Raw genomic sequence first — 26,706 nt, forward strand, 5'->3', positions numbered from 1 at the left:
GTAACCTTAGAGGAGGCTTCTATGCTTACAGGATAGTAATGATTGTATCTTTTACAAGCAGGACTGATTGTGTCTACTGTTACTGTAAAATGGCAGAACACAAACACAGAGCATGAAACAATATTGGTCCCACGATGGAACCCTGTGGAACGCTCGTTGTTGTAGTTATTTTCCGGCCGTACAGCTGATGCACTGTGCGCAGGTCTGACCTGGAGGCCGGCGGGCGGCCGCGGCCCCCCCAGTGGCTGCTGCTGGGGGTGCAGGGCGGGCTGTCGCTGGCCAACGTGCTCCTGCTGGGCGCGCGCGCCGCGCTGTTGGTACGCCTGGCGCTGCGGGCGGCGCGCGCGCTGCACGACGGCGCGGCCGGGGCCCTGCTGGCGGCCCCCCTGCCCTTCTACCAGCGCTGCCCGGCCGCCGCCCTCGCCGCCCACTGCAGCGAGCACGTCGCCACCGTGGACCGCGCCCTGCCGCCCAGCCTCGTGTTCGCCACGCAGGTGCGTCTCTCTCTCTCTCTCTGTCCATCTGGTTTCGTCTCTCCCGTGACACCTCTAGACAGTCCCGTGTGCTGCAGTGTATAGGGGCCCACGAAATCTCTTCCAAAAGGAAGTGGAGCAAAGCAGCCGTCATGGTACGGCTAGATACGGTACTGTGCACCCGAAATACACTGAACAGTCAGAGAAACTGGTATGCCTGCCTAATATTGTGTACGGCCCCCGTGAGCACGCAGATGTGCCACAACACGATGTGGCGTGGACTCGACTAATGTCTGTAGTAGTGCTGGAAGGAACTGACACCACGAATCCTCCAAGGCTGTCCATAAATCCGTAAGAGTTCAAGGGGGCCGGGGGTGGAGATCTCTTCTGAACAGCACCTTGCAAGGCATCCCAGATATGCTCAATAATGTTCATGTCAGAGGAGTTTTGTGGCTAGCGAAAGTGTTTAAACTCAGAAGAGTGTTCCTGGAGACACTCTGTAGCAATTGTGGACGTGTGGGGTGTCTCATTGACCTGCTGGAATTGGCCAAGTCTGTCGGAATGCGCGATGGACATGAATGGATGCAGGTGATAAGACAGGATGCTTACATATGTCTCACCTGTCAAGAATTGTATCTAGATGTATGAGGCGTTGCATATCACTCCAACTGCTCACGCCCCACACTGTCACAGAGCCTCCACCAGCAGAGGAAGAACAGTACTGGCCCCAGGATGGAACCCTGTGGAACGCTCATTGTGGTAATTATTTTCCGCATGTGAAGCTAATGCAGAGGATATGAACACGGTGGACTGTGTGCGGGTCTGACCTGGACACCGCCGGCCGACCGCGGACCTCCCAGTGGCTGCTGCTGGGGGCAAGGTCCGTGGATTCATGAGCTTGTCTCCATACCCATACATATCCTTCCTCTTGATATAATTTGAAACTAGGCTCGTCCAACCAGGCAACCTGTTTCCGGTCATCAACAGTCCAATGTCGGTGTTGATGGGCCCAGGCGAGGTGCCGTAAGGGTACACCAGTGGGTCTTCAGCTCCAAAAGTCCATATCAATGATGTTACGTAGAATGGTTTGTACGCTGACACTGCAGCAATTTGCAGAAGAGGTGCAGTTCTGTCACGTTGAACGATTCTGCTCAGTCGTCGTTGGTCCTGTTCTTGCAGGATCTTTTTCGGGCTGCAGGTATGTTGGAGATTTGATGTGTTACTGGGTTCCTGATATTCACATACACTCGTGAAATGGTCGTACGAGAAAATTTGCGACTTCATCGCTACCTCGGAGATGCTGTATCCCATCGCTGGTGCACCGACTATAAAACTACGTTCAAACTCTCTTAAATCTTGACAACCTGCCATTGAAGCAGCAGTGACCGATCTAACAACTGCGCCAGACACTTGTCTTACATAGGTGTTGCCGAACGCAGCACTGTATTCTGTTTACATATCTCTGTATTTGAACCTGCATGCCTGTACCAGTTTCTTTAGCGCTTCAGTGAAAAATCTGCTTCATTCCATAAGCAACACGTTGTGCTATTACTGTTTCCCACTCATTCTGAGTTCCAATCATGAGGCGGTATTGGTTAATTGTCTGAGATTCAGTTGCTGGTTTGAAATAAATCGACTAAATATTAATATCGAGGTTTGCAATCCATTCCACTGCAGTGGCACTGGCATGCATGAAGTAATTCCATGTGCCCTTATTGCACTATAGGACGTACTCCTCCCTTGTGCGTCTGATACAGTGTTTCAGAGCACCACAGACACAACTCGGAGACTCCACAATACCCGATTTTTAGAATGAGTCAGAGCACCGACCACACCCAGTGCGGATTCCGTTTAATTTGACACACAGTTCATGTCGAGTTCGAAACCTACAGATCACAGTTATATTTCACGCATGACTCCCATTCTTGGTGATTTCCGATATGTTGGCAGTTCCTGTTCCAGAGACCTCTTATTCTGATGTCACTTGTAGGTAGCTGCTCAGCATACAGTAGTAATAGGTGTCTCGAAAGTAGCCTATTTCTTCATAAGACAGGTATATCGTGATGGATGAGTACTTCCTTATTCTCTTGTATACTGCCGTAATCTCTAAGCAGAGTCTCAGTTCTGCGACTCTATGACAGGAGACAGGAGTTCGTCTGATTGTACCAGTAACCATACGCAAAGTAAACATATGTGTTGTGTTGTTGAGCTGTGCATCGCTAAGGCTGTCATTAAACTATTACACCACACCGAAGCATATGTTATGACTTCTGCACCACTTGTTAGCAGCAGACACAGTGGCTGCGCCAAAGACTGGGACGGCGTGGAGTTTTACAGTTATTTATTGAGCTTTCTTTACAATTTCTCCCTCGTCGTCGCTGCCCAGCCCTGCGGATCCCTCCGCCTGGCCGCTGCTGCTGTGTAGATTCTCCGACAATGCGCGCAACGTGCGCCGCTGATCGCACTCGGGAGCCTCAGGCCACCAGTGCTCCGCTGAAGCCAGGACGCCCCGTGGTTGAGATGAAGTCGTCGCTGCTCGGCGCCCCAGTACGGGCACGCCCACGGAGCCGCGTCGCCGTGAGGCCAGCTGCCGACGCCTGCTGCACCGGCGGCTGGGAAGCCGTCAGTCGCGATGCCCGCGAGGTCCCGTCACGCACGGACCACGCGCCGTGGGGCCGGGTTGCCGTGAAGTCCGGGCGTCAGTCCCCGGCGGCGCCTGTGACCGAGACCGCGCTGCGGCCGGTCCTGCTGGAAGTTCTCGCTGTAGTTAGCCGTGGTGCCGACCGAACTCGGGCTGACCTCCAGAGCTGGAGTTGACATCTGGCGGCGAACGGATGACTCCTGTGAGCTGGAACAGACTTTCGGAATCGTCACCTACGAAGACTGAACATTCGGACACGGACCGCGTCCGTCCTCAGATCCGAACTGCTTCCTAATGACTTCTGTCTGTTGCTGCCTGCGCTCCACTGTTTATATCCGGCAGGAGGACTTTTTTACCCTCAGTGGCAGCTCCTTGTTATTACTCCCGCAGTATATAGCAGTGTAACTTAGCGTGCTGGCCTCACTTCCCTTACTCAGCACTACCCAGGCTTTGCTCGGCGCTCGGTCTGCGTGCGTCCTTGCCTCAGTCTGCTGGTAGACTGCTGCTGTCAGCAAGGCTATCTGTGCCTGCCTACTTCACAACGCCTCGATCGCTGGCGTGCCTGTGTTTTGCCATTCTCCACTGCGTGAAGCAATGCTTACTACATGTGGCCACAACACACAATACTCTGCAGCCGCAAAAAAACAGTGCAAGACAAGATGTACGCAAAATCTCCACCGAAGCCCATCAAAGCCTCTGATTGATGTTTTCGCGATTTTTTACCTTGACTAAAGTGTTTTCCAGATGCTTTTTGTAAGATAAAGTGCGCTCGAGTGCGATGCCAAGACATATGGGGCACTTGCCTTGACAGAGAATGTTGCCATCGAACTGCATCTTGAGCTGAATGCTTCCGGAATTGGGGGGGTAGGGGGAGGGGGAACTTTAATTCATAACGGTTCACCCAATATGCACGAAATACACTCTAAGGGAAAAAAACGACGCAGCACGAAATTATTTGAATGGAACTGTAATCGGTAAATGTACAGACAAATAGATGATTATAGCTTCAGAGAAACTGGATGGTTTATTCAAGAGAACGCGCTCCACAATTTGAGCAACTCAATAACGTGTTTGTCTACCTCTGGCCCTTGCACAAACAACTGTTCAGTTTCGCATTAGTTGATAGAGTTGTAGGGTGTGCTCCTGAGGGAGATTGAGCCAAACTCTGTCCAGCTGGTGCCTCAGGCCAGGCCTTCCCAACCTGTGGTCCACGCACCCCTTAGGGGTCCGCCGGCTTTTTCTAGGGGGTCCGCGGCCATCTTTCACCAAATCGTGTAAAATAATTAGTAAAATTATTGAATAAAAATGTGAAAATGAAATTTATCAATTTTTTTTCGTGTGAAACACGTGTGTCCCATTACTTCAGGTAGTATCCCCAAGCAGCCTTTGCGGTTCCTAAGTGAGAACCCATACACAGTTTAGTGCCGGAGAATGCGGCTTCTCCGATCGATTGCTTAGCAACAATACGGGGGTCGTTTGTGCGCTGGCTCACGGAGCTAGATGCGCTAAAACCTTTTACGCATGCGCGGAGCGAGCTTTGTCGACCAATCACAGCGCTCGCTGGCACGTATGCGGCCCCAGGCATCGTTAAATGTTAAACTTGCCTTTGTCAGTACACTACTTGTTTCATAAGTCGATTTTTGACCAGTTTATTACTTCTAACATGGATCGGTGGCTAAAGTCAGGATCATTGAAGAACGCTGCAGTTTCTCCATCGCCTTCACAATAAGGGAAGTTTCCAGTTGAAATGAATGAGGAGGAAGGACGACCAAACGAAGACTTTACATACATTTGAACATTTTTCTTCGGATTTCACGAAAAACCACACGCACACGCACACTCACACGACTGTTAGGAAATATGTATGCTCCTAACACAACAGTAGCCAAATAGTGGAAATGAACAGACCATAAGCGATAGCTTGTCAACAGCGAACAGTTTGGACGTGACGTTAATTGCTCTTGGAGGAAGAAAGCTCCACCGTGTGAAATGTCAATTACCAAGTAATTTTAATCAGGCTATAGTCTGTTGAACAAAGAGAGTAAATCCACTAGTAAGTGTCTGGATACAGAGGGAATTCAAATTGGATCCTTAATTTCAACTTGTTTTCATTCATCTCTAAATAAACCAAAGACAATTGCTACTTCGGGGGGGTGGGGGGGGGGGGGGTCATTGTGAATATGGCACCTGCATTAAGAAGCTTTCAGTTCCCATGGGTTTCACTCTGAAATTTGAAGTTACTATGCTCTTGTCTGACTAGGGGTCCGCCATGGATTTTCGACTGAAGAAGGGATCCGCCAGCTGAAAAGGTTGGGAAGCCCTGCCTTAGACAATCCAAATGCCAAGCTGGTTGGAGGCCCCAGCCCGTAAGGCACCAAACATTCTCAGTTGGGGAGAGGTCCGACAACCTGGCTGGCCAAGGTAGGGTTTGTCAACCGTCAAGCTAAGCAGTAGAAGCTCTCGCCGTATGCTGATGGGCATTACTGAAAACGAAGCCCAGAATGGCTTGTCACAACGTGCAACAAAACGGGTTGTAAAATATCGTCGATGCATCGCTGTGCTGCATACGACAAGCGAAGCGGCCCTCCTATGAAAATAAATGGAACCCCGGATCATCACTCCTGGTCGTCGGCCCATATGACGGGCGATGGTCAGGCTGAGATTTCATCACTCTCCAGTGTGTCTCTAGACACGTCTTCGCCGGTTGTTTGGGCTCCACTGGAAACGGGACTTGTCACTGAAAACAGTTGTATTCCAGCGAATTAGAGTGCTGGCCGAAGACGTGTCTGTCGATACATACTTCGTGTTACCAGTACGAAACAGGAGAGGGACGCTAGTAGACAATAATATTACTTATTTGCAAACGGAATACAACCCTCCAAAGTGATGTTCGCACACTGCAAAACTCCACTAGAAACAGATGATGTGTTGCCACGGAGGAATGAATTTTTATTTTGATTCAAAGTCGGGTGGGTGCTCCTCCACAGTTGACATCGCAGAGGCGCGAAAGGTGCTACCATCCGCGCTAGACTGCACAAATAGCTCTTGGCGGATACAACCTACGGTCTGATACCACTTGACATTCTACTATGTGGTATTCTGCGTGTGAGAGGAGACTGTGTACAGTAGGAGCTTACACTTTCAGTGGTTCACTTCACGGGCTCCCAGACGCGTCACGAAACTGTTCCAACGTTAACGCGTTTCAGGCAGTCATCCTCAATAGCAGAATGCAGATGCAGCCTTTTCCAGTGGCCATGTCCTGATCCCGCCAGTCTGGGCTTCTTCCACCGAGTGCTGGGATGTACCTACAGTCACGGGAAACTCACCAGCGCCTTGGCCAGTACGGTAGCCCCAGACCCCAACTCGCTCAGAAGAGTGGCGCAGGATGAACAAAGCCCCTGCCTCCCAAACGCCGGAGATGGCTGCCACTTAACCAGGGAAGGACCGCTATGAGTGCAGCACAGGGTGCTAAGCTACACGGTATATTTGCTCCTGCTGTGAAAGCTAACCTCGCGTATACGACCAAACATTTCAGCCTTAACCCCTGTGTTTTACCACGTAAATCTCGTGTGGGAATTGGATATACGTCCCAAACTCCTTTCCCCCTTCTCACTGCCCTTCTATTCCTCCTCCTCCATCTCTCTGTCCGCTCCTGCTTCCTCCTCTCTCTCTCTCTCGTTCTTCCCCCTCCATCTGTCTCCTCCGTCCCCTCTCCGTGTCTGCGTCGGCCGAGTGGTCGAGCGGTTCTAAGCGCTTCAGTCTGGAACCGTGTGACCGCTTCGGTCGCAGGTTCGAATCCTGCCTCGGGCGTGGATGTGTGTGATGTCCTTAGGTTAGTTAGGTTTAAGTAATTGTAAGTTCTAGGGGACTGATTGTAGGGAAGCAGCCTACTCACGCCTTATAAAATTCTCATCAGTCTTTCCGTTGTGTGCCAGCCTAGTCCGCTGTAACTAGCTCTGACGTCATAAATGTTGCACAGTATTTTAAACATCAAGTATATAACCTGAAACGGTTCTAGCATGTCAGGAGTAATACTAAATCAATATGTGTTGAATATCAGTTCAATAACTTTAACCATTTTCGAAATTTGGACGTTTTTCTGTAAAAATCATTGGCGAAACAGAAAAGAGCTAGAAACTTAAAAATTTATATTTGGATTCCTTTTTCATAATAATTTAGTAGAAACAGTATTTTGGATGTCACGAATTAAAATTTTAGTGGAAATTCATTATTTTCTGGTTTTTGTCTTAAAAATTAAGGAAGCAAGATAGATTAAGTAGGCGAATAAATAAGGCTAGGATGTTTAAATTTAAGTAGAAGGGAGATCCGCTATAATCATAAAGATGTGAGAAATTTCAATTGAATAACTATATAACTATAGCGATAGCGTATCTCCAAAGGGCAAGTTCAGAGCTCGTCTACTGCGTGTAGTGTAATTAAATTAATTCTCTCGCCCAAAATAATTGACTTAGCCACGTCAGACTTATTATGATTACTTACCTGTGTGCTGAATGCACATTTAAATTGAGAGCTTCATCGGCCATCAGCAAAGGAAGCGATGATTTATTCAATAACTTAATGTGGTGCATTACTAGCCCAGCGGCTAGTCGGGAGAGCCGATTTGATCAGGCGTTCCCTTAGCCGTCCGCACCGCGGCTTTATATATAAGAACGCTGCGCGAGGAAGCAAGGCCCCAGTTCTCTCCAGACGCTGAATAACACGCCATCTGTGTCGGGAGTCGCGTCGCGTCGGTATCATTGCTATAAACAGCCTCGGATGCCGTATTAAGTTACTCGGGATACGCGTAACCATGAAATCATTTTCAAGTGAAGTGTTAATTCTGGGATGACTTTAATGATCTATCTTCAGTTTGCGTATGTCGTATTTTCACGTGCCGTCGCGGGACAAACATTCTACCATTATTTAGCGTGGCGTTTGATGAACATTATCATCAAATTATGGCGAGCATTCACTTAAACATTTAATTTGGACAGTTATAGTTGCATCAGCGCATTAGACTCTGAACTGCTCTGTTAGTCAGATTATGTGGATTATTTTTTTTTTTTCATCTGTGACTTTCAGAATACAGCGAACGTTTTTTCACGATAGTTTTTGATTATAAATCCCGGACAATCTCCTAATTCCTCAGAGCTATAAGCTGTAGCTATAAGAGTATTTCTCAGATTAAGTGGGCACTAGGAATTCTAATTACAGGCTTCACGTTTTGCTAATCACTTTCTGGTTGCCAATATTGTAGTTAGAGAGCCAGTGTTGAGAACGGCAAAAGACAGCATAATTAATAGGAACATTTTATATTAACAGCATAAAACCACCTGCCGCCCCACATATGGTGCATCGGCCGGGAAATGTTTCTACCTTACAAACCAAACATTATATAAACAGCGTAACTCCACCCGCCGCCCCACATATGGTGCATCGGCATGGAAATGCATCTTTTCTACATTACAATTCTACATTATATGTAAACAACAGTAAAATTTCCACCAGCCGCCCCACATGATGACCTCCGATGTTAAGTCCCATAGTGCCAGAGCCATTTGAACCATTTTCTCCGTGTCTATTTCCTCTTCTCCCTCTCTGTTCATCTCCTGTCCTCTCTCTGGCCTTGAGCCTTGTTTGTTTTTAGTGCTAACTAAACCTTGATTGGGATCGGATGTCGCTTAAAATGACAGCAGCTGGGATCAATGGTGTGCAGGATACGGGAGAGACCTCTCCAGCTGAAGGATCTGTGAGGGTAGTAGCTCGAATGCCTAGCATTACAAGTTTTTAGACGACACAGATTCCGTACTAGTATTTTAATCATAAGCTGATAAGCCATAAATACACCTTTTCTGCTTTCTGTGAATCCGACGGCGCCGAGGAAAGAAAACAGCACACTGCTGTGAATGCAATGTTTATTTAAAATTATGTATAGGGAGAAGGAAGATGTGTAGTAGTAAAAAGTACATGTGGGAAAGAAAAGTAAATCGCACATTTTCACAGCACAGCACACCATTTTATTTCTCGAAGTCGCTTTTAAGAGAAAACCTGTACTTTGCCGTTTAGAAACTATTGTAGCCTATGTCCATCTGTATGTTTATTAGTGTATTGTCTAAAACTTTGAACCAAATAGGTCAAAAACTGTGGATATTACTGATTTATACACAGTGTTTGCGTAAAAGCGGGGAAAACTTAAACAGGACATAGGGGATGCTCCACTGAACAATTTGAGTCAGGGAACCTGGGGTCGGAGAAGCCGCCTTAAGGAGGTAACAGGAATAAAATCACATTACTGTGTACTGTTTATTTATATTAGTTAACAGCAAATACCATCATTGACAACAATGAACCTACCATTTGTAGTGTATCTTACAAAATGTGCTCAAACTAACGGCCGTCATCCTCAGTGCAAGCATGGCAGCGGCGAACAAGATTGTCACGCACCCTGGCAGATATCCCTATTTTGTTTCGAATCACATCACAGACAGCTACAATTCTGGCAACTAATTCCATCTCCATATCCATTGGAGTCTCATACACAAGTGACTTTAGATGTTCCCATAAGAAATAGTCAGGGGAATTCAGGCCAGGCGCCCTCACAGGGCATGGAATAGGACCTCTCCTTCCAGCACAGCGGCCAGGAAACACAGCACTGAGACGGCTGCGGACATCCACACTCAAGTGAGGCGGTGCTCCGTCGTGTCGTATCCACAGCCTCTCACGGACAGCCAGACGTGCAGCAAGTCGAGCAGAACCGTTTGCACGAACCTCAAGTGGAGGTGGCCATTCAGAAGGCCTACTGCATCTTGGCTTTCTAGTAATATGGCTCTTCCTCGTTGTTTCCTTGAAGGAAATAAAGAATGTACAAGTAAATAAACAGTCAGTACGTGTAAACTTGTAAGCATGTTAGATGTAAATAAGCTGAAAAACAGTAATGGTAAACAAAGCGGCAGGCAAGTTTACCTCCGTATGTGCTTCAGCTGGCTTGTCCGAGTCAAGGTTCCCCACCTCAGACTGTTCTCCGTGTCGGGGTAGTCAGGTCGTCGCGCACGGAAATTCAGGTTTCAGCTAACCAAAAAATAAACTGCTTGTCTTTATGTAATACGAGGGCTATCCGCAAAGTACATTACGTTTTCGTTTGTGTCCGTGAGAGGCGGGTCTAGCGCGGCCATCTTCGTGTCATGGCATCCTGCCGTGCTAGTGAGATGTTCTTGCTGTACTCCGTTGAGTTACTGTGACAGTTTGAAATGTCAGCGTTAATTGAAAATGCCGCGAAGTGTGAAGTGCGTGCTGTAATATGGTTTCTGACTGCAAAAAACTGTACACCGATAGAAATCTATCGGCAGCTTTGTGAAGTGTATGGGGACAACATAACCACTGAAGGTGGAGTGCGTCAATGGGTCATAAAATTTAAAAATGGCCGAACTAACGTTCACGATGAAGAGCGAAGTGGAAGACCCAGCATAGTGACTGCCGAACTTGTCGAAAAAGTCGATGCCGCGGTCCGTGAAAACCGTAATTTCACAATAACGGAACTCTCTATGAGTTTTCCATAAATTTCACGAAGTTTGTTGCACGAAATCATTACCGAAAAGCTTGGTTACCACAAGTTTTGTGCAAGATGGATACCAAATATCTTGACAGAGATTCACAAAAATCAGCGAGTGGCTGCAGCGTTAACGTTTTTGGACGCTTACGAGAAAGATGGCGACTTATTACTCGATCGCATCGTTACTGGTGACGAAACATGGCTTAATCATGTGGACTGCGAGACAAAATTGCGGTCAATGCAGTGGGGGCACACAAATTCCCCCCAAAAACCCAAGAAATGCATGCAGACAATGTCGGCAAGGAAGGTGATGGCGACTGTCTTTTGGGACAGAAAAGGTGTGATTTTTGTGGATTTCCTGGAAAGAGGCACTACAATAAACTCTCAAAGGTATTGCCAAACTCTGCACAACCTCAGAAGAGCAATACAAAACAAGCGCAGGGGAAAGTTGGGCTCAAATATCTTGCCGATTCACGACAACGCCCGGGCCCACACGGCAAATGCCACTCGTGAAGTTCTCGAATCTTTTAAGTGGGAGTTGTTTCCTCATCCGCCGTACAGTCCCGACATGGCACCGAGCGACTTCCACTTATTCCCAGCAATGAAGAAGTGGTTGGCTATGCAGCGTTTTGATGACGACGCACAGCTTCAAGAAGAGGTAACCACGTCGTTGAAGGCGCAGGCGGCCGAATTTTACCACGAAGGAGTTTCCAAGCTCGTCCATCGCTACGATAAGTGCCTTAATTTAAATGGCAACTATGTAGAAAAGTAGTATTTAAGTGTGGCTTTCATCTGTATATAATAAAAAAAATTTCCAATACTTTATTTTTAATTCCAAAACGTAATGTACTTTGTGGATAGCCCACGTACTATAGATATAGATGACTGGTGCGTCAACAGGTCAGTAAATGGAAAACCTGACGAAATTCCAGCTGCTGATGAACATCGTCGGCCACTGCGTGGTCATCGCCATAGTGGACTACCAGTCGCTGCTGCCGATGGCCCTCGCGCTGTGCGCCATCTTCTGCGTCGCCACAGTGTACGGCGCGGCATCCAGGGCCGCCAAGAGCCTCGAGAGCAAACGTGAGTCCAGATGAAGCTCCCATCATCCATCAGTTGGGTTGGTGCATAGGTTCAAACACAGCACAGTAGGTGCATTTTAACTAAGCGTAAATACTTAACATCTGTTAGTGTTAATCAGGGTGCGATTTGTGCTTTCACCAGTGGGGGGGGGGGGGGGGGATGTCTTAGGGGGTTACTATAATTACATATGTTACTAGCTTGGACCGTGGCGTTACCCATGGTTAAACAGTTATTTATAAACAGATGTTAATGCCGAAACTAACTATTCACGCGTATGCACTGTCAGAAAAGCCATCCCTTCTTATATTTTTAAAAGTACATTATAGGTAAAGCTTATTTACAAAATCATCTATATACAGGTATACGACGGGAATTCAAAAAGTAAAGGCACATTTGTGAAAAGCTGCACTTATTCTGATGATAGAAAACTGAACCATGCGTTATTTTTCTACGTACCCTCCCTGGACTTCAATGCAGTTTCCCGACGTTTTACGAGGTTTTTTTTTTTATTTCATCAGAAAATACGATTTTCGGTTGCATCTGTAACTAATTTTGCACCGCGGCAATGACGCCTTCATCACTTTCAAATCTTCTTCCCTGTAGTGCTTCCGTTAAGGGTCCAAACATGTGAAAATCACTTGGAGCCAGGTCTGTACTGTATGGTGGATGCTCCAGCACCTCGAATCTCAACTCCTTTATTGCGTCGGCTGTCCGTTTGGCAGAATGTGGGTGAGCGTTATCTTGCTGCAGGATGACACCTCTTCACAGTTTTCCACGACGTTTGGATCTGATTGCAGGTTTTAGTTTCGTACGCAACACATCACATCCACCATGCAATACAGACCTGGCTCAAAAGCCTCGTTTACGCTGGGGCGACGTCTTGCAACATTGTGGCATGCTACGGAAATGTGGCGTGCGTCGTCTTGTAGCATGCTACAACAGGCAACATCTTGCGGCGTATGTTGCATGCGGCAGGTTAATTTATACCAAAGCAACAGAATTTGTGCCACACGTGTGTCGGTCTCGCAGTATAAAGGATGATAAAGTATCGCAGCGGCGGCCTACTTGGTACTTGCACTCGCAGCTAACAACGGAAATGAAAACCAAAGGAAAAGAAAACGACGGTGGAAGAGAAGAGTATTTAAAGAAGGTCCACGAAATAGTATCCTAGGAACTAGGAGGAGACGATGGTGCGTTATTTAGTAAGGTGTGCTTTCTTCCCAGGCGCGTTAGTCCGCGCCATACCGTTGCCAAAAGGTGGCCTAACGGTAAATGTTCGCACAGGTACCGGGCCGGTCACCACCCTGTGTTAGGGCCCGGGGTGAGACTTTCAGGCCTCAGCTCACCCAACTCCGCGGTACGACTGCTGCGGTATGACTGACACAGTACTTCCCTCGCAAGCTCGCAAGTAAACGGGTGACGCACCTTAGACGAAAGCAACAATGACAACATGAGAATGATGATTTAGTTCTAAATGTTTTGAAATGCTTAACTACTACATAACACTTTTTCAAAATTAATAAGCAAACATATTAATAGTATTAATAGTAAGACTCTATTAAAAACTTTCAGTGTTCGGCTCCACAAATTTAAATTATATGTAAAGTTTTACTCCAGTGCGTGGGAAATAAACATCCCAGGTTGGGATGCATAAACTAAAGTCAGAGGAGGAGATGGTCTGATGCGGAGGGGGGGGGGGGGGGGGGAATCCCTCCCGTGCCCCCCTGCAAATCGCACACTGGTGTTAATACCCAACGGCCATACGTCTGCAATGACTGGTGCTCGGATCACTGAAGTTTGACAGGTATATCAAAATCGGTTCAGAGCTAACATGTAACCAAGACAGCGACGATCGAATTTCAGAAATTTTCGTCTTACGAACATCGTGTAAACGTCGTGTCTGTTGCGTCGTTCATAGTGACTACTCGAAATAAACAACAACTTTGATTCTTGTATCTCACTCACACGAAGGACACGAAGAGAAATGTACCACTTTTCGGTACAATCGAAATTGTTAATATCTAGAATTATATCAGTCTCTGGCCGGAAAGAATTAAGAGCCACTATTTGTTTCCGCAGACAACGCTCAACAGTTCGTGTGTCTGCAACGTCACATGAAAGGGACAGAGTTATTTTTCTGCCGTATTTACATTAGATTGCCCCGTAGCTTCGTAGCGTTTTTCCATAAGTTTAATAGACACAACAGGTACAAATAGCAGTACGTAGTACACCACACCGTCGCTCTTCCACCAGATGTTAAACATTATCTTTTGTGGATGCGCGCAGGTCTTTGTACGCGGACTTCCTGCTTTATTTGGATTCTACCTTTCCTTTCTTTTTCTTTATACTAGCTTAAAGATACCATTTCCCGTCATCACTAACTATACAGGATACGAATGGTCGGTGTTATTCGCGAGTCAGTTGATGACGAGCAAGCAGAGATGCACGTATCGTCACGCGCTGATTTTTGTGATTTTGGCTTAGAGCATGCGGTACCGATACCCATTGCATCAAAATGTCGCACGATGGTGCAATTAATAACAGTTCGTCACATTCGCCAGTTCTCAAGTACACAGACGTGGATCAATGCTTTTAAACGATCTTCATCAAACCCCGAATTTGTTCCAGAAGGTGGAGAATCACTAATGCCAAAACGATCCTCGTTAAAACTAGTAAACCATTCTCTTGCCGTGTTCCGTAAAATGGCGTTATCTCCTCAAACACGCCGCAAATGTTTCTGCCTGCAACCGCCGCTACCACACCTCTACGGAACTCAAACAGAAGAATATGTCAGAAATGTTCCGATTCCTGCACTTGGCACCCCATTTCCTATCACCCACAGCTCCACTCACTGTCTCCAGATGACAGAATGGCGACACGTAAAGTGACGTAGCAACAGTGAACTATAAATAAAAAATGACAATCGACAAATAAAATCGGAACACCGACATGCAAAACAAAATCGCTAAGAACTTACGCACCAACATAATACACATATGAAAAAAACTTTTGCATCACCTCGGTTCTGATAGTCCCGGACCCTGTATAGACAACTGGAATAGAGATCAACATAAACATAATTTCCGCCCTTTTTATTGCTCATGAAACCGACACATTTCACGTTGTGCCACCATACAGCGAGAGCTTCAGAGGTAGAGGTAAAGATTGCTGTACACACCGGTACCTGTAATACCCAGTAGCATGTCCTCTTGCATTGATGCATGCCTGTATTCGTCGTGGCACACTATCCACAATTTCACCAAGGCACTGTTGGTCCAGATTGTCCCACTCCTCAACAGCGATTCGGCGTAGATCCCTCAGTGGTGGCGGGCCACGTCGTCCATACACACCCTTTTTCAATCTATCCCAGGCATGTGCAATAGGGTTCATGTCTGGAGAACATGCTGCCCACCCTAGTCGAGCGATGTCGTTGTCCTGAAGGAAGTAACTCACAAGGTGTGCACGATGAGGGCGCGAATTTATGTCTATGAAGGCGAATGCCTCCAGTACGCTGCCGATATGGTTGCACTATCGGTCGGAGGATGTCATTCACGTAACGTACAGCCGCTACGGCGCCATCCATGACCACCAGCGACGTACGTCGGCCCCACATAATGCCACCCCAGAACATCAGGGAACCTCCACCTTTCTGCACTCCTTGGACAGTGTGCCTGACCGGGTTACCTCAAGACATGTCTCTGACGATTGTCTGCTTGAAGGCCTCTGCGACACTGATCGGTGAAGAGAACGTGATGCCAATCGTAAGCAGTCCATTCGGCATGTTGTTGGGCCCATTTGTACCGCACCGCATGGTGTCCTGGTTGCAAAGATGGATTTCTCCATGGACGATGGGAGTGAAGTTGCGCATCATGCAGCCCACTGCACACAGTTTGAGTCGTTACACGACGTCCTGTGCCTGCACGAAAAGCATTATTCAACTTGGTGGCGTTGCTGTCAGGATTCCTCCGAGCCGTAATCCGTAGGTAGCCGTCATCCACTGCAGTAATAACCCCTAGGCAGCCTGAGCGAGGCGTGCCATCGACAATTCCTCTCTCTCTGTATCTCCTCCAAGTCTGAACAACATCGCATCGCTTTGATTCACTCCGAGACGCCTGGACACTTCCTTTGTTGAGAGGCCTTCGTGGCACAAAGTAACAATGCGGAGGCGATCGAACCGCTGTATTGACCGTCTAGGCTTGGTTTAACTACAGACAACACGAGCCGTGTACCTCCTGTCGGACCCCCCCCCCCCAACCCCACCGCCTCCCCACCCCGTCTAATAGGAGCTGCTCATGCAGGGTTGTTTACATCTTCGGGTGGGTTTAGTGACATGTCTGGACTGTCAAAGGGACTGTGTGTGTGATACAATATCCACAGTCAACGTCTATCTTCTCTGGGAACTGGGGCGATGCAAAACTTATTTGATGTGTGTACGTGTATGAAATTATATTGAAATCCAGACCTTTGTAGCTCTTTACAAGCGTTGATAAATATCAACGGGGACCCCCGACCGAGACTCGAAGCCATGATATCTTACTTACATTGCAGACGCTCTATCCGACTGAGCCATCGAGTCCTGGTCGGGGCACAGATTTTCATCTGTTCCTGTTGATATTTATCAACGTCTGTAAACAGCTACAAAGATCTGGATTTCAATGTAATTTCATTCTTCGAGAGCAGCAAGATCACCAATTGTGTCTGTTCTTTCGGACACCATATTCGCATAATACATGCACAGTCCACGAGCTCCCTTATAGTGAATGACGCACGGAGCGCCTGGCACCACTGCCTTTCGTCCCCCGTCGTCCCCCGTCCCTCTCCCAGTCCCTCTCCCAGTCCCTCTCCCTCTCCCAGTCCCTCTCCCAGTCCCTCTCCCAGCCCCTTTCGTCATGACCATTTAACAAGATGTATAGCACCTGACAAAAATAGTGAAGCACACGAAATGAAACTTCACACGTTGAGAGGGTATGTGCAGTTACCTCAGTGATTACAAAACAGGGTCAAATTTAGAAAGAACTTGGCAGTGTGACCACACATATCAGATGGCGTTGCACCAAATGTGACCTGGGTACATGCACTGATTCGCTCATGAACCGCTGTATCCGGCCCTGAGCCAAGCTGACTCAGTTAATGAACTGCAAATAAGTCCACTACATATACACAAGCTCGGTGAAGTTAGCTTGTCTACTCACTTAAGAGATCTGGACAGAAACTTTCTGAAGTAGCTGCGGTTTTCGAGCCATTCACGACAGACTTCAGAAAGTGACCCTGAAGGGTCCTGTCACCCCTCCAAAAATTGACTCCAAGTAGGATTTTTAGAATGTTGCTCATAGCATTACTAGGCTACAAGTGTCCAAAAATTTGCGACTACACCAACTTTTTTCCCTTATTCCCCCCTTTTCCTGTCTTGTTTGACGGAGCTACATAATATTGTTGATAGTGGCACTGGACGGAATTGACATTCGAGCTGGTCGCAGACATGCTCTATCAGAGACAGATCTGGAGATCTTGCTGACCAAAGGACTACCTGTACATTATGCAGAGCGTTCGTAGACACACGCACCTACTGAAAACTGCCACCATGATACTGACGCGTGAGAGGTAACACACGAGGATCGAAGATCTCCGTGACGTACCATTGTGCCATTAGTCACTACCAGGCATGACATAAAATCATACCCGATGGCCACCCACACAATCACGCCAAGAGAAATTCCACTGTGCCACTTTGAGACGTTGGAAGGTTCGGATCTCTCCCCAGGCCGCCACCATACTTGCAGATGAAGGTCATCTAGGGGAGTACAGAACCGTCATTCACAGCGCACACAATACGACATCGTTCATCAGCAGACCATGCTTCCAGGGCAAGTACCACACCAAAAGCAGAGGTTTGTGTTGTGGTGGTAACGGCAGCCTACATGTTGGACAGTGATTCCCTATGCCGGCTGCTTCTGGTCTCCAACCAACTGTGTGCGATTACGAAGAATGTTGCAGGGAGTCCGTTACTAGTCCTCAGATGGCACACCCAGGCGTGAAGGGGTGCGATGTGCCTGGAGCACGATATGGGGATCCTCCATTGAGATCGTCAGACGTGAACGACTGGAACCTTGATGACGATCATGCCTGCCCTCATGGTTCCCCCTACAGTCCAGCATTTGGTCACTGCCTCATCCCAATGCCCCAAAAAATCTGCATATTGCTCGATTCGACCAGCTTGCTAAATGGAGACCCCCTCCTTTCGAACTCGGTCGCGTGCTGATAATGCTGTCACACACGTGTACTCAGCATGTGCGTGTCCTTGGCAGCGATCACTGAACATCTAACGCTGTTCAGGCCCTTATGTACTCTATTAGGCTTCTTAACAACACTAAACACAACAGGACTAATGCACTACGGTGGCCATTCTGTGTATCGAAGAGAACTGCAGATCTAACCATTTAAATCCCCGCTTATGGCGTGTGCGTCTATGAAGTTACACTCACATCTGACCATGTGTTCTGCGTTCTCAAAGATATATCTGTTTTTATTAATTCTGTAATAGACAATTATAAACCTTATATCACTCTTTAAATTAATACCTTTTTTCTAACTTTTGTGTCGCACTGAACATATGTAAATTACGTAGAAAACCTGGTTACATGCAAGACAGAGTCTGATTGCCCTAGTCTTGCCAGGATAAAGTCGTCAACAAATCTTCATCTTAAGCAATGTTCAGCCCCAAGCTGGGCCTGTTTGGAACATAAGCCTCCTGATATGCTCCTGTTGTTTTTTTTTTTTTGTTTTTTTTTGTTTTGGTTTTAGGGCGCAAAACTGCTATGGTCATTAGCGCCCGGCCCGTGACTTAGGAAACAGTAAAAAACCGAAATTGAAAACCAGCAGCAATGGGAACAAAGTCATAAAATTGGAGAAACTAAAAGCAGAAGGAAGGCTTAAAAATCCACTACAGAAAGGGGTTGGTTGTCCCCAAAAAAAAGCTTCAAATGACTGACGTCATTTCACTGGCACTAATAAACTCTAGAACGCGGTCGGCTGAGCGCGTGTCATCTGCTAAAATCGACGATAGATCAGGCGATAGCTGGAGACGGGAGCGTAACGGATTAAAATAGGGGCACTCAATTAAAAGGTGTCTTACCGTCCACAGCTGAGAGCAGTGGCGACAGAGTGGGGGGGGAGGATCGCCGCTTAAAAGATGTCGATGGCTAAAAAGACAGTGCCCTATCCGGAGTCTAGTTAAAATTACCTCCTCCCGACGACGCGTTCGGGAGGAAGAGGTCCAAGCACAAGGAAGAGCTTTCACGTCCCGCAATGTATTATGGGGAAGTGTCGACCAATGTGCGTGCCATAAAAGAACAACACGACGACATAAAACGCTCCGTAGATCGGCGAAAGGAATCGATTGAATAGCTGGCCGAAGAAGAGAGACTGCAGCCTTGGCTGCAATATCGGCCGCCTCATTTCCACAGATACCAACGTGTCCTGGGAGCCAGAGGAACGCCACCGAGACGCCCCCCAGGTGGAGCAAGCGCAGACAGTCCTGAATCCGGTGGACCAGAGGGTGCACAGGATAAAGAGCTTGGAGACTGAGGAGAGAGCTGAGAGAATCTCAGCAGATAACGTACTGTATCCGCTGATGGCGGCGGATGTAGTGGACAGCCTGGAGAACAGCGTAAAGCTCCGCAGTATAAACCGAACACTGGTCGGGAAGCCGAAAGTGATTTGGGGTGTCGCCAACAATATAGGCACTCCCTACACCTAACGATGTTTTCGAGCCGTCGGTGTAAATAAATGTGGCGTCCGTCATTTGTGCACATAGAGCAGCAAATGCCCGACGATAAACAAGTGTAGGGGTACCATCCTTGGGAAATCGACAAAGGTCACGGAGCAGGCAGATCCGGGGACGGAGCCAAGGCGGTGCTGTACCCCAAGTTGTCAAGAAGGTTTTAGGAAAGCGGAAGGAAAGAGAATGGAGCAGTTGACGGAAGCGGACTCCCGGGGGTAGTAGGGAGGAGGAGCGGCCTGCATACCCTACATCAAAAGAGGCGTCTAAAAAAAGGTCATGGGCTGGATTAGTAGGCATGGAAGACAGATGGCTAGCATAACGACTCAGAAGGACTGCTCGCCGATTGGACAGCGGAGGTTCAGCAGTCTCAGCATAAAGGCTTTCCACAGGGCTAGTGTAAAAAGCTCCAGACACTAAACGTAATCCACGGTGGTGGATAGAGTCGAGACGCCGAAGAATAGACGGCCGAGCAGAGGAGTAGACTATGCTTCCAAAAACCATATTCGAGCGCACTAAGGCGTGATAGAGGCAGAGAAGGACCACTCGGTCCGCTCCCCAGGAGGTACCATTCAGGACACGGAGGGTGTTAAGGGATCGCAGACAGCGAGCCGAAAGATAGGAAACGTGGGAGGACCAGCACAGTTTTCTGTCAAAAATAAGACCCAAGAATTTAGCGACGTCAGAAAACGGAAGGTTGACAGGACCTAGATGTAAGGAGGGCGGAAGAAACTCCTTACGTCGCCAAAAATGAACACAAACGGTCTTACTGGGAGAGAAACGGAAGCCGGTTTCGATGCTCCAAGAGTGGAGGCGATCGAGACATCCTTGAAGACGTCGTTCAAGAAGGCTGGTCCGTTGAGAGCTGTAGTAGATCGCAAAATCGTCCACAAAGAGGGAGCCCGAGACGTCAGGAAGGAAACAATCCATAATTGGATTGATGGCAATGGCAAACAGTACAACACTCAGCACGGAGCCCTGGGGTACCCCGTTTTCTTGGGAGAAAGTACGGTAGAGAGTAGTGTTCACCCGCACCCTAAATGTGCGCTCTGCCATAAATTCGCGAAGAAAAAGGGGTAGCCGACCTCGAAAGCCCCAAGAGAACAGTGTGCGGAGGATGCCTGTCCTCCAACAGGTATCGTATTCTCTCTCCAGATCAAAAAATATGGATACTGTTTGGCGTTTCCGGAGAAAATTGTTCATGATATAAGTGGAGAGAGCAACAAGATGGTCAACTGCAGAACGATGCTTTCGGAATCCGCATTGGACAGGTGTTAAAAGACCTCGGGATTCCAGCCACCACGCTAAACGGTAATTCACCATACGCTCCAAAACCTTACAGACACTACTCGTGAGAGAAATGGGGCGATAGCTAGAGGGGAGATGTTTGTCCTTTCCAGGTTTCGGAACAGGAACGACGATAGCTTCCCGCCATCGTCTGGGAAAAGTACTGTCGGTCCAAATTCGATTATAAAGGCGAAGGAGGTAACGCAGACTATGGGTTGATAAATGCAACAACATTTGGACGTGGATACCATCCGGTCCTAGGATGGAGGAGCGAGAAGAAGAGAGTGCATGTTGGAGTTCCCGCATGGAGAAAACAGTATTGTAGCTTTCGCGAGTTTGAGAGGAGAAAGCAAGAGGTCGTACTTCCGCTGCACGTTTCTTCGGGAGAAACGCTGGCGGGTAATTGGAAGAGCTCGAAATCTCAGCAAAGTGCTGACCCAACGAGTTAGAAATTGCGACGGGGTCCACGAATGTATCATGTGCGACAGTGAGCCCAGAGACCGGGGAGAAACTAGGCGCGCCTGAGAACCGTCGAAGCCGACTCCAAACCTCCGAGGAGGAAGTGAAGGTGTTAAATGAGATAGTAAAGAATTTCCAGCTTGCCTTCTTGCTATCGCGGATGACACGACGGCATCGCGCTCGAAACCGCTTATAGCGGATACAGTTGGCCAAAGTAGGATGGTGGCGGAAAACGCGGAGAGCACGTCGCCGCTCACGTATTGCATCACGGCATGCCTCGTTCCACCAAGGAACTGGGGGGGGGGGGGGCGCCGGGGCAATTCGGAGGTGCGTGGTATTGAATGTTCCGCAGCTGTAAGAATAACGTCGGTAATATGGGTGACCTCATCGTCGACGCTGGGAAAGTGACGGTCATCGAATGTCGCTAGAGACGAAAAAAGTGTCCAATCAGCTTGGGCAAACTTCCAGCGTCGCGGGCGCATGTATGGCAGTTGAGGCTGCAGTCTAAGGACACATGGAAAGTGGTCACTCGAGTATCATCAAGGGCGAACCATTCGAAGCGCCGAGCTAGCGGAACAGTACCGACCGCAAGGTCCAAATGATATAAATTTGTCGTGGACGCAGATAAAAATGTAGGGACCCCAGTGTTGAGGCAAACTAGATCCGCTTGGTGGAAGACGTCTAGTAATAGTGAGCCACGTGGACAAGGATGTGGAGATCCCCAAAGCGGGTGGTGGGCATTGAAGTCCCCAACCAGCAAATAGGGGGGTGGAAGCTGACCAAGAAGATGAAGGAGATCAGCTCGTGCCATTGGTGTGGACGATGGAATGTATACAGTACAAAGAGAGAACGTGTATCCGGAAAGGGAAAGACGGACGGCGACAGCTTGGAAGGAAGTGTTTAAATGGATTGGGTATAATGGAGAGTTTCATGGAGAAGAATCATGAGTCCTCCATGTGCTGGAGTGCCTTCAACAGAGGGGAGATCGTATCGGACGGACTGAAAATGAGGGAGAACAAAGGGATCATGGGGACGCAGCTTTGTTTCCTGAAGACAGAAGATGACCGGCAAGTAGGATTGTAAGAGGATCGACAATTCATCCCGATTGGCTCGAATACCGCGGATATTCCAGTGGATAATGGACATAGGGTGAACAGAAAATGGAGGAATGTGACCAAGGGTGCTGTCAACTCAACGACTGCTCAGAGCTTGCGACCGACAGCATGGAATGGCATTCAGCCTAAGGCAGAAGATCCTGATCCATAGGTTGGTCAGGAGCAGCTCCTGCCACCAGCGATCGGCCAGTTGATCGGCCGCCAGCAGTGCGCCTCGGCGACACAGAAGACGGCCAAGGGCGATTCCCGCCAGGTGGTGCTGTAGATGGGACACGCCTTGGCGGAGAAGGAGAGGAACTGGCGCGCTCCTCCCTTGTGGGGGCCCTCACTGAGGGCACTCCCGCCTTAGGTGATTGTTCACACCTCCCGACAAACGGACGGAGGGACCAATCGGCACTTTCGGAAGGTATCAGCTCGGGTAATCACCCCTCCCTGGGCCTGGCCGTTACCAGGGGGTACGTATGTGTCCTACCTGTCTACCTGGGGCGGGGAATTACGCGTTACCCCGTCACCGGCTATGCATGGAAGTGCGTGGGTCGGCCTTCAGACACGCACAGGGAGGAAAAAAGAGAAAGGGAAAGGAAAGAAGAGGGGTCTCAAACGCCGCAGCGGAGAAAAGTGCAATGAGAAGAGGGAAGGAAAAGAGAAGGACAGAGGAAGGACGAAGACTTGCAAGTATAGAAAGCAAGGAATTTGTAACAGTTTCGAGCGTCCGTCTCCGGACCTAGGCACAAACCATACTCCCAGAGGGGGAGAAAGGGAAGGAAAGAGCCAGAGGTGAGAGTGGGGGGGGGGGCGAAGATGGGGGACAGGGAAGGATGCGGAAAGGGAGGGTATGCAGCCCGGAAAGGAAGGAGGGCCACATTAGCTCGGGGTCCCATTCTCGCTACGCACGTATCCACAAAAGAGTTGTGGACCCCCGGGGGGGATGCTCCTGTTGTGTTCGCCTCATTTTTCAACACACTCCTCCACACCTCTCAGCCATCTGTCCCTTGGTTTCCCCTTGACTGTTTCCTTCTCATCTCCATTTCATGTATCTTCTTCGAAATCCTCTTGTTTTCCATTCTTTTTAAGTGTCCATACCACATTAGTCACGATGTTTCTGACCGGCTCTGCAAGCGTTGCTGTTTCACTATTTTCCTTACCCATTGAATCTTCATGCTGTCACTCTTTGTTTCTCCTAACCTACTTCTGAGGAACTTCAATTCACATGCCAGTAATCTGCTTACACCTATATTCTTCATCAACCACGTTACAGATGTATAGCTCGGTATTCAGATGTCGTGACTTCTTTGTTACTTCTTTGCTTTTTTGTGAGACCTCTTTGTTCGAAACCAGGCTCCCAACACTTCGCAGAAATGTTGCTGTCTCTCTCCTGGCCTCTTTCTCATTACTTACATATTCCTCTATCACGCTTCCCAAGTACTTGACACCTTCCTCAGTTGTTCAATCCTTATTCCTCTCGTTGGTCTGTCTTCCTTTCTAGTTGTAACTGCGATCTCACATTTGTTTACATTAAATTTCATTCCACGTTGTCTCACAGTTTCTCTCAAAGCAGCCAGGATAGAGTAAATCAATAAATAACAAATAAAATAAATGGAATGATTGAGATGATACCTATACTTCTTATCTCCTTATTGCCATATGGCTGTCTCCATACAGCCATCGACATTGCATCATTATTAGTGGCTATTCTAATATATTTAAATATCTTCAACATTTCGTGGCCCTGTCAGCAACTGTATAAATATTAATTTTTATTTTAATAATAAACAGCCTCAGTTGCTGTTCATTATTAAAATTGAAATTAGCTATTCTAATATGTATTTCATTAGTTCCTATGTACAAAAAAATTACGATATTAATAAACGATTGAAAAATCAGATCACTGCAAACAACTTATAAAATTACTTTATCATAAGTTCACAAATACCATAACATAAAAGAAAATGTCCAAACATATGCACAGCACCTCTGGTTAGTTAGGTCATACATATTTAAGTGGCTGACCCTCTCATTTAATAGTAGTTTACTATTTCATGTTTACAACAACACTGCCATCGATGATGAAAGGGTAGCCTCTGCGTTAACCAGTGTTCGGGTAGAAGATTTTTGCCGTTTTTTGTGTGAGGTGCTCGAAAATAGTTGATACTTCACGATTGTTTCATCGAGTAAGTTCCGTAGTAGAGACTCATCCAGTCCATTTCAGAACAGATGGGTTGGAAATTTGCAATAATTTAAGCGCAAGCGTGCAATCGTTTTTATGACTCTTCTGCTTCTGCCCCAAGTAGTAAATCAGCCGATAATAATGCACCCATTTAGAGATGTAGGTCCAGTCCCATTGCGCGTGCCAGCCGTTTCTCACTTTTTCTTTGACCATGCTCGTCATTTCTGGATAAGGAAGTCTCTCACTCAGGGGCAGCTATGTCGGTGGCGAGTTTGTGCAGCAGGTGGTTGCTGGTGGGGAAGCGTAAAGCGGCCCGCCCTTGTGCAGGGAGGATTCGGCTGTACGCCCACGTGGCCGACTCTCTGCACGGCCTGGTCACCATCAGGGCTCTGGGCAAGACGGAGGAGGCGCTGCACCAGTTCCACACCCGCCAGGTAAGGCCAGCAGACTGCACGTGTCTGCAAAGCTGACGCTGCCAACCTGCTTGTTTACTATCGATAATGTAATTAAAGACGTTGTACGCATTTCTTTGTTTATGTCTGCACGCGTGGGTTCTGAAAGCCTAACTGGACATACTGAGTTCATATACAATTTGATCCCTCGTTTGACCGTAATCTACTGTAGATCGCTCAAACAAAAATACTATACGCTCAGTATGGAAGAATACAAAAGTCAAGCGGCCCTGCTCGGAAAGTAGCAGAAGTGACCCACAAAACAACCGTCCAATATCACCAACCTATATTAACTGTAGAATCTCCAAATCCTCGCACGAACGGAAAAATGGCTGACATCGATATAAGTGTCCAAGGAATAGAAAAGCAACTGGAATCACTCAACAGAGGAAAGTCCACTGGACCTGACGGGATACCAGTTCGATTCTACACAGAGTACGCGAAAGAACTTGTCCCCCTTCTAACAGCCGTGTACCGCAAGTCTCTAGAGGAACGGAGCGTTCCAAATGATTGCAAAAGAGCACAGGTAGTCCCAGTCTACAAGAAGGGTCGTCGAGCAGATGCGCAAAACTATAGACCTATATCTCTGACGTCTATCTGTTGTAGAATTTTAGAACATGATTTCTGCTCGCGTATCATGTCGTTTTTGGAAACCCAGAATCTACTCTGTAGGAATCAACATGGATTCCGGAAACAGCGATCGTGTGAGACCCAACTCGCTTTATTTGTTCATGAGACCCACAAAATATTAGATACAGGCTCCCAGGTAGATGCCATTTTCCTTGACTTCCGGAAGCCGTTCGATACAGTTCCGCACTGCCGCCTGATAAACAAAGTAAGAGCCTACGGAATATCAGACCAGCTGTGTGGCTGGATTGAAGAGTTTTTAGTAATCAGAACACAGCACGTTGTTATCAATGGGGAGACGTCTGCAGACGTTAAAGTAACCTCTGGCGTGCCACAGGGGAGTGTTATGGGACCATTGCTTTTCACAATATATATAAATGACCTAGTAGATAGTGTGGGAAGTTCCATGCGGCTTTTCGCGGATGATGCTGTAGTATACAGAGAAGTTGCACCATTAGAAAATTGTAGCGAAATGCAGGAAGATCTGCAGCGGATAGGCACTTGGTGCAAGGAGTGGAAACTGACCCTTAACACAGACAAATGTAATGTATTGCGAATACATAGAAAGAAGGATCCTTTATTGTATGATTATATGATAGCGGAACAAACACTGGTAGCAGTTACTTCTGTAAAATATCTGGGAGTATGCATGCGGAACGATTTGAAGTGGAATGATCATGTAAAATTAATTGTTGGTAAGGCGAGTACCAGGTTGAGATTCATCGGGAGAGTCCTTAGAAAATGTAGTCCATCAACAAAGGAGGTGGCTTACAAAACACTCTTTCGATCTATACTTGAGTATTGCTCATCAGTGTGGGATCCGTACCAGATCGGGTTGACGGAGGAGATAGAGAAGATCCAAAGAAGAGCGGCGCGTTTCGTCACAGGGTTATTTGGTAACCGTAATAGCGTTACGGAGATGTGTAGCAAACTCAAGTGGCAGGCTCTGCAAGAGAGGCGCTCTGCATCGCGGTGTAGCTTGCTCACCAGGTTTCGAGAGGGTGCGTTTCTGGATGAGGTATCGAATATATTGCTTCCCCCTACTTATACCTCCCGAGGAGATCACGAATGTAAAA

General features: G+C 47.6%; 1 protein-coding gene across 1 annotated transcript in view; it reads left to right on the forward strand.

The window, feature by feature from the left end:
* The first annotated feature begins 390 nt into the window (after positions 1–390).
* LOC126210384 (uncharacterized) overlaps positions 391–26,706 on the forward strand; it is a 93,042-nt gene continuing 66,726 nt past the window's right edge. Inside the window, exons 1-3 of the mRNA XM_049939614.1 lie at positions 391–494; positions 11,596–11,746; positions 24,879–24,985. Coding sequence (XP_049795571.1) covers positions 11,602–11,746; positions 24,879–24,985 — 252 coding nt within the window. The 5' untranslated portion in view covers positions 391–494; positions 11,596–11,601. The remainder of the gene's footprint in view (positions 495–11,595; positions 11,747–24,878; positions 24,986–26,706) is intronic.

Source organism: Schistocerca nitens, chromosome 10, assembly GCF_023898315.1.
Source record: "Schistocerca nitens isolate TAMUIC-IGC-003100 chromosome 10, iqSchNite1.1, whole genome shotgun sequence".
Taxonomy (NCBI): domain Eukaryota; kingdom Metazoa; phylum Arthropoda; class Insecta; order Orthoptera; family Acrididae; genus Schistocerca; species Schistocerca nitens.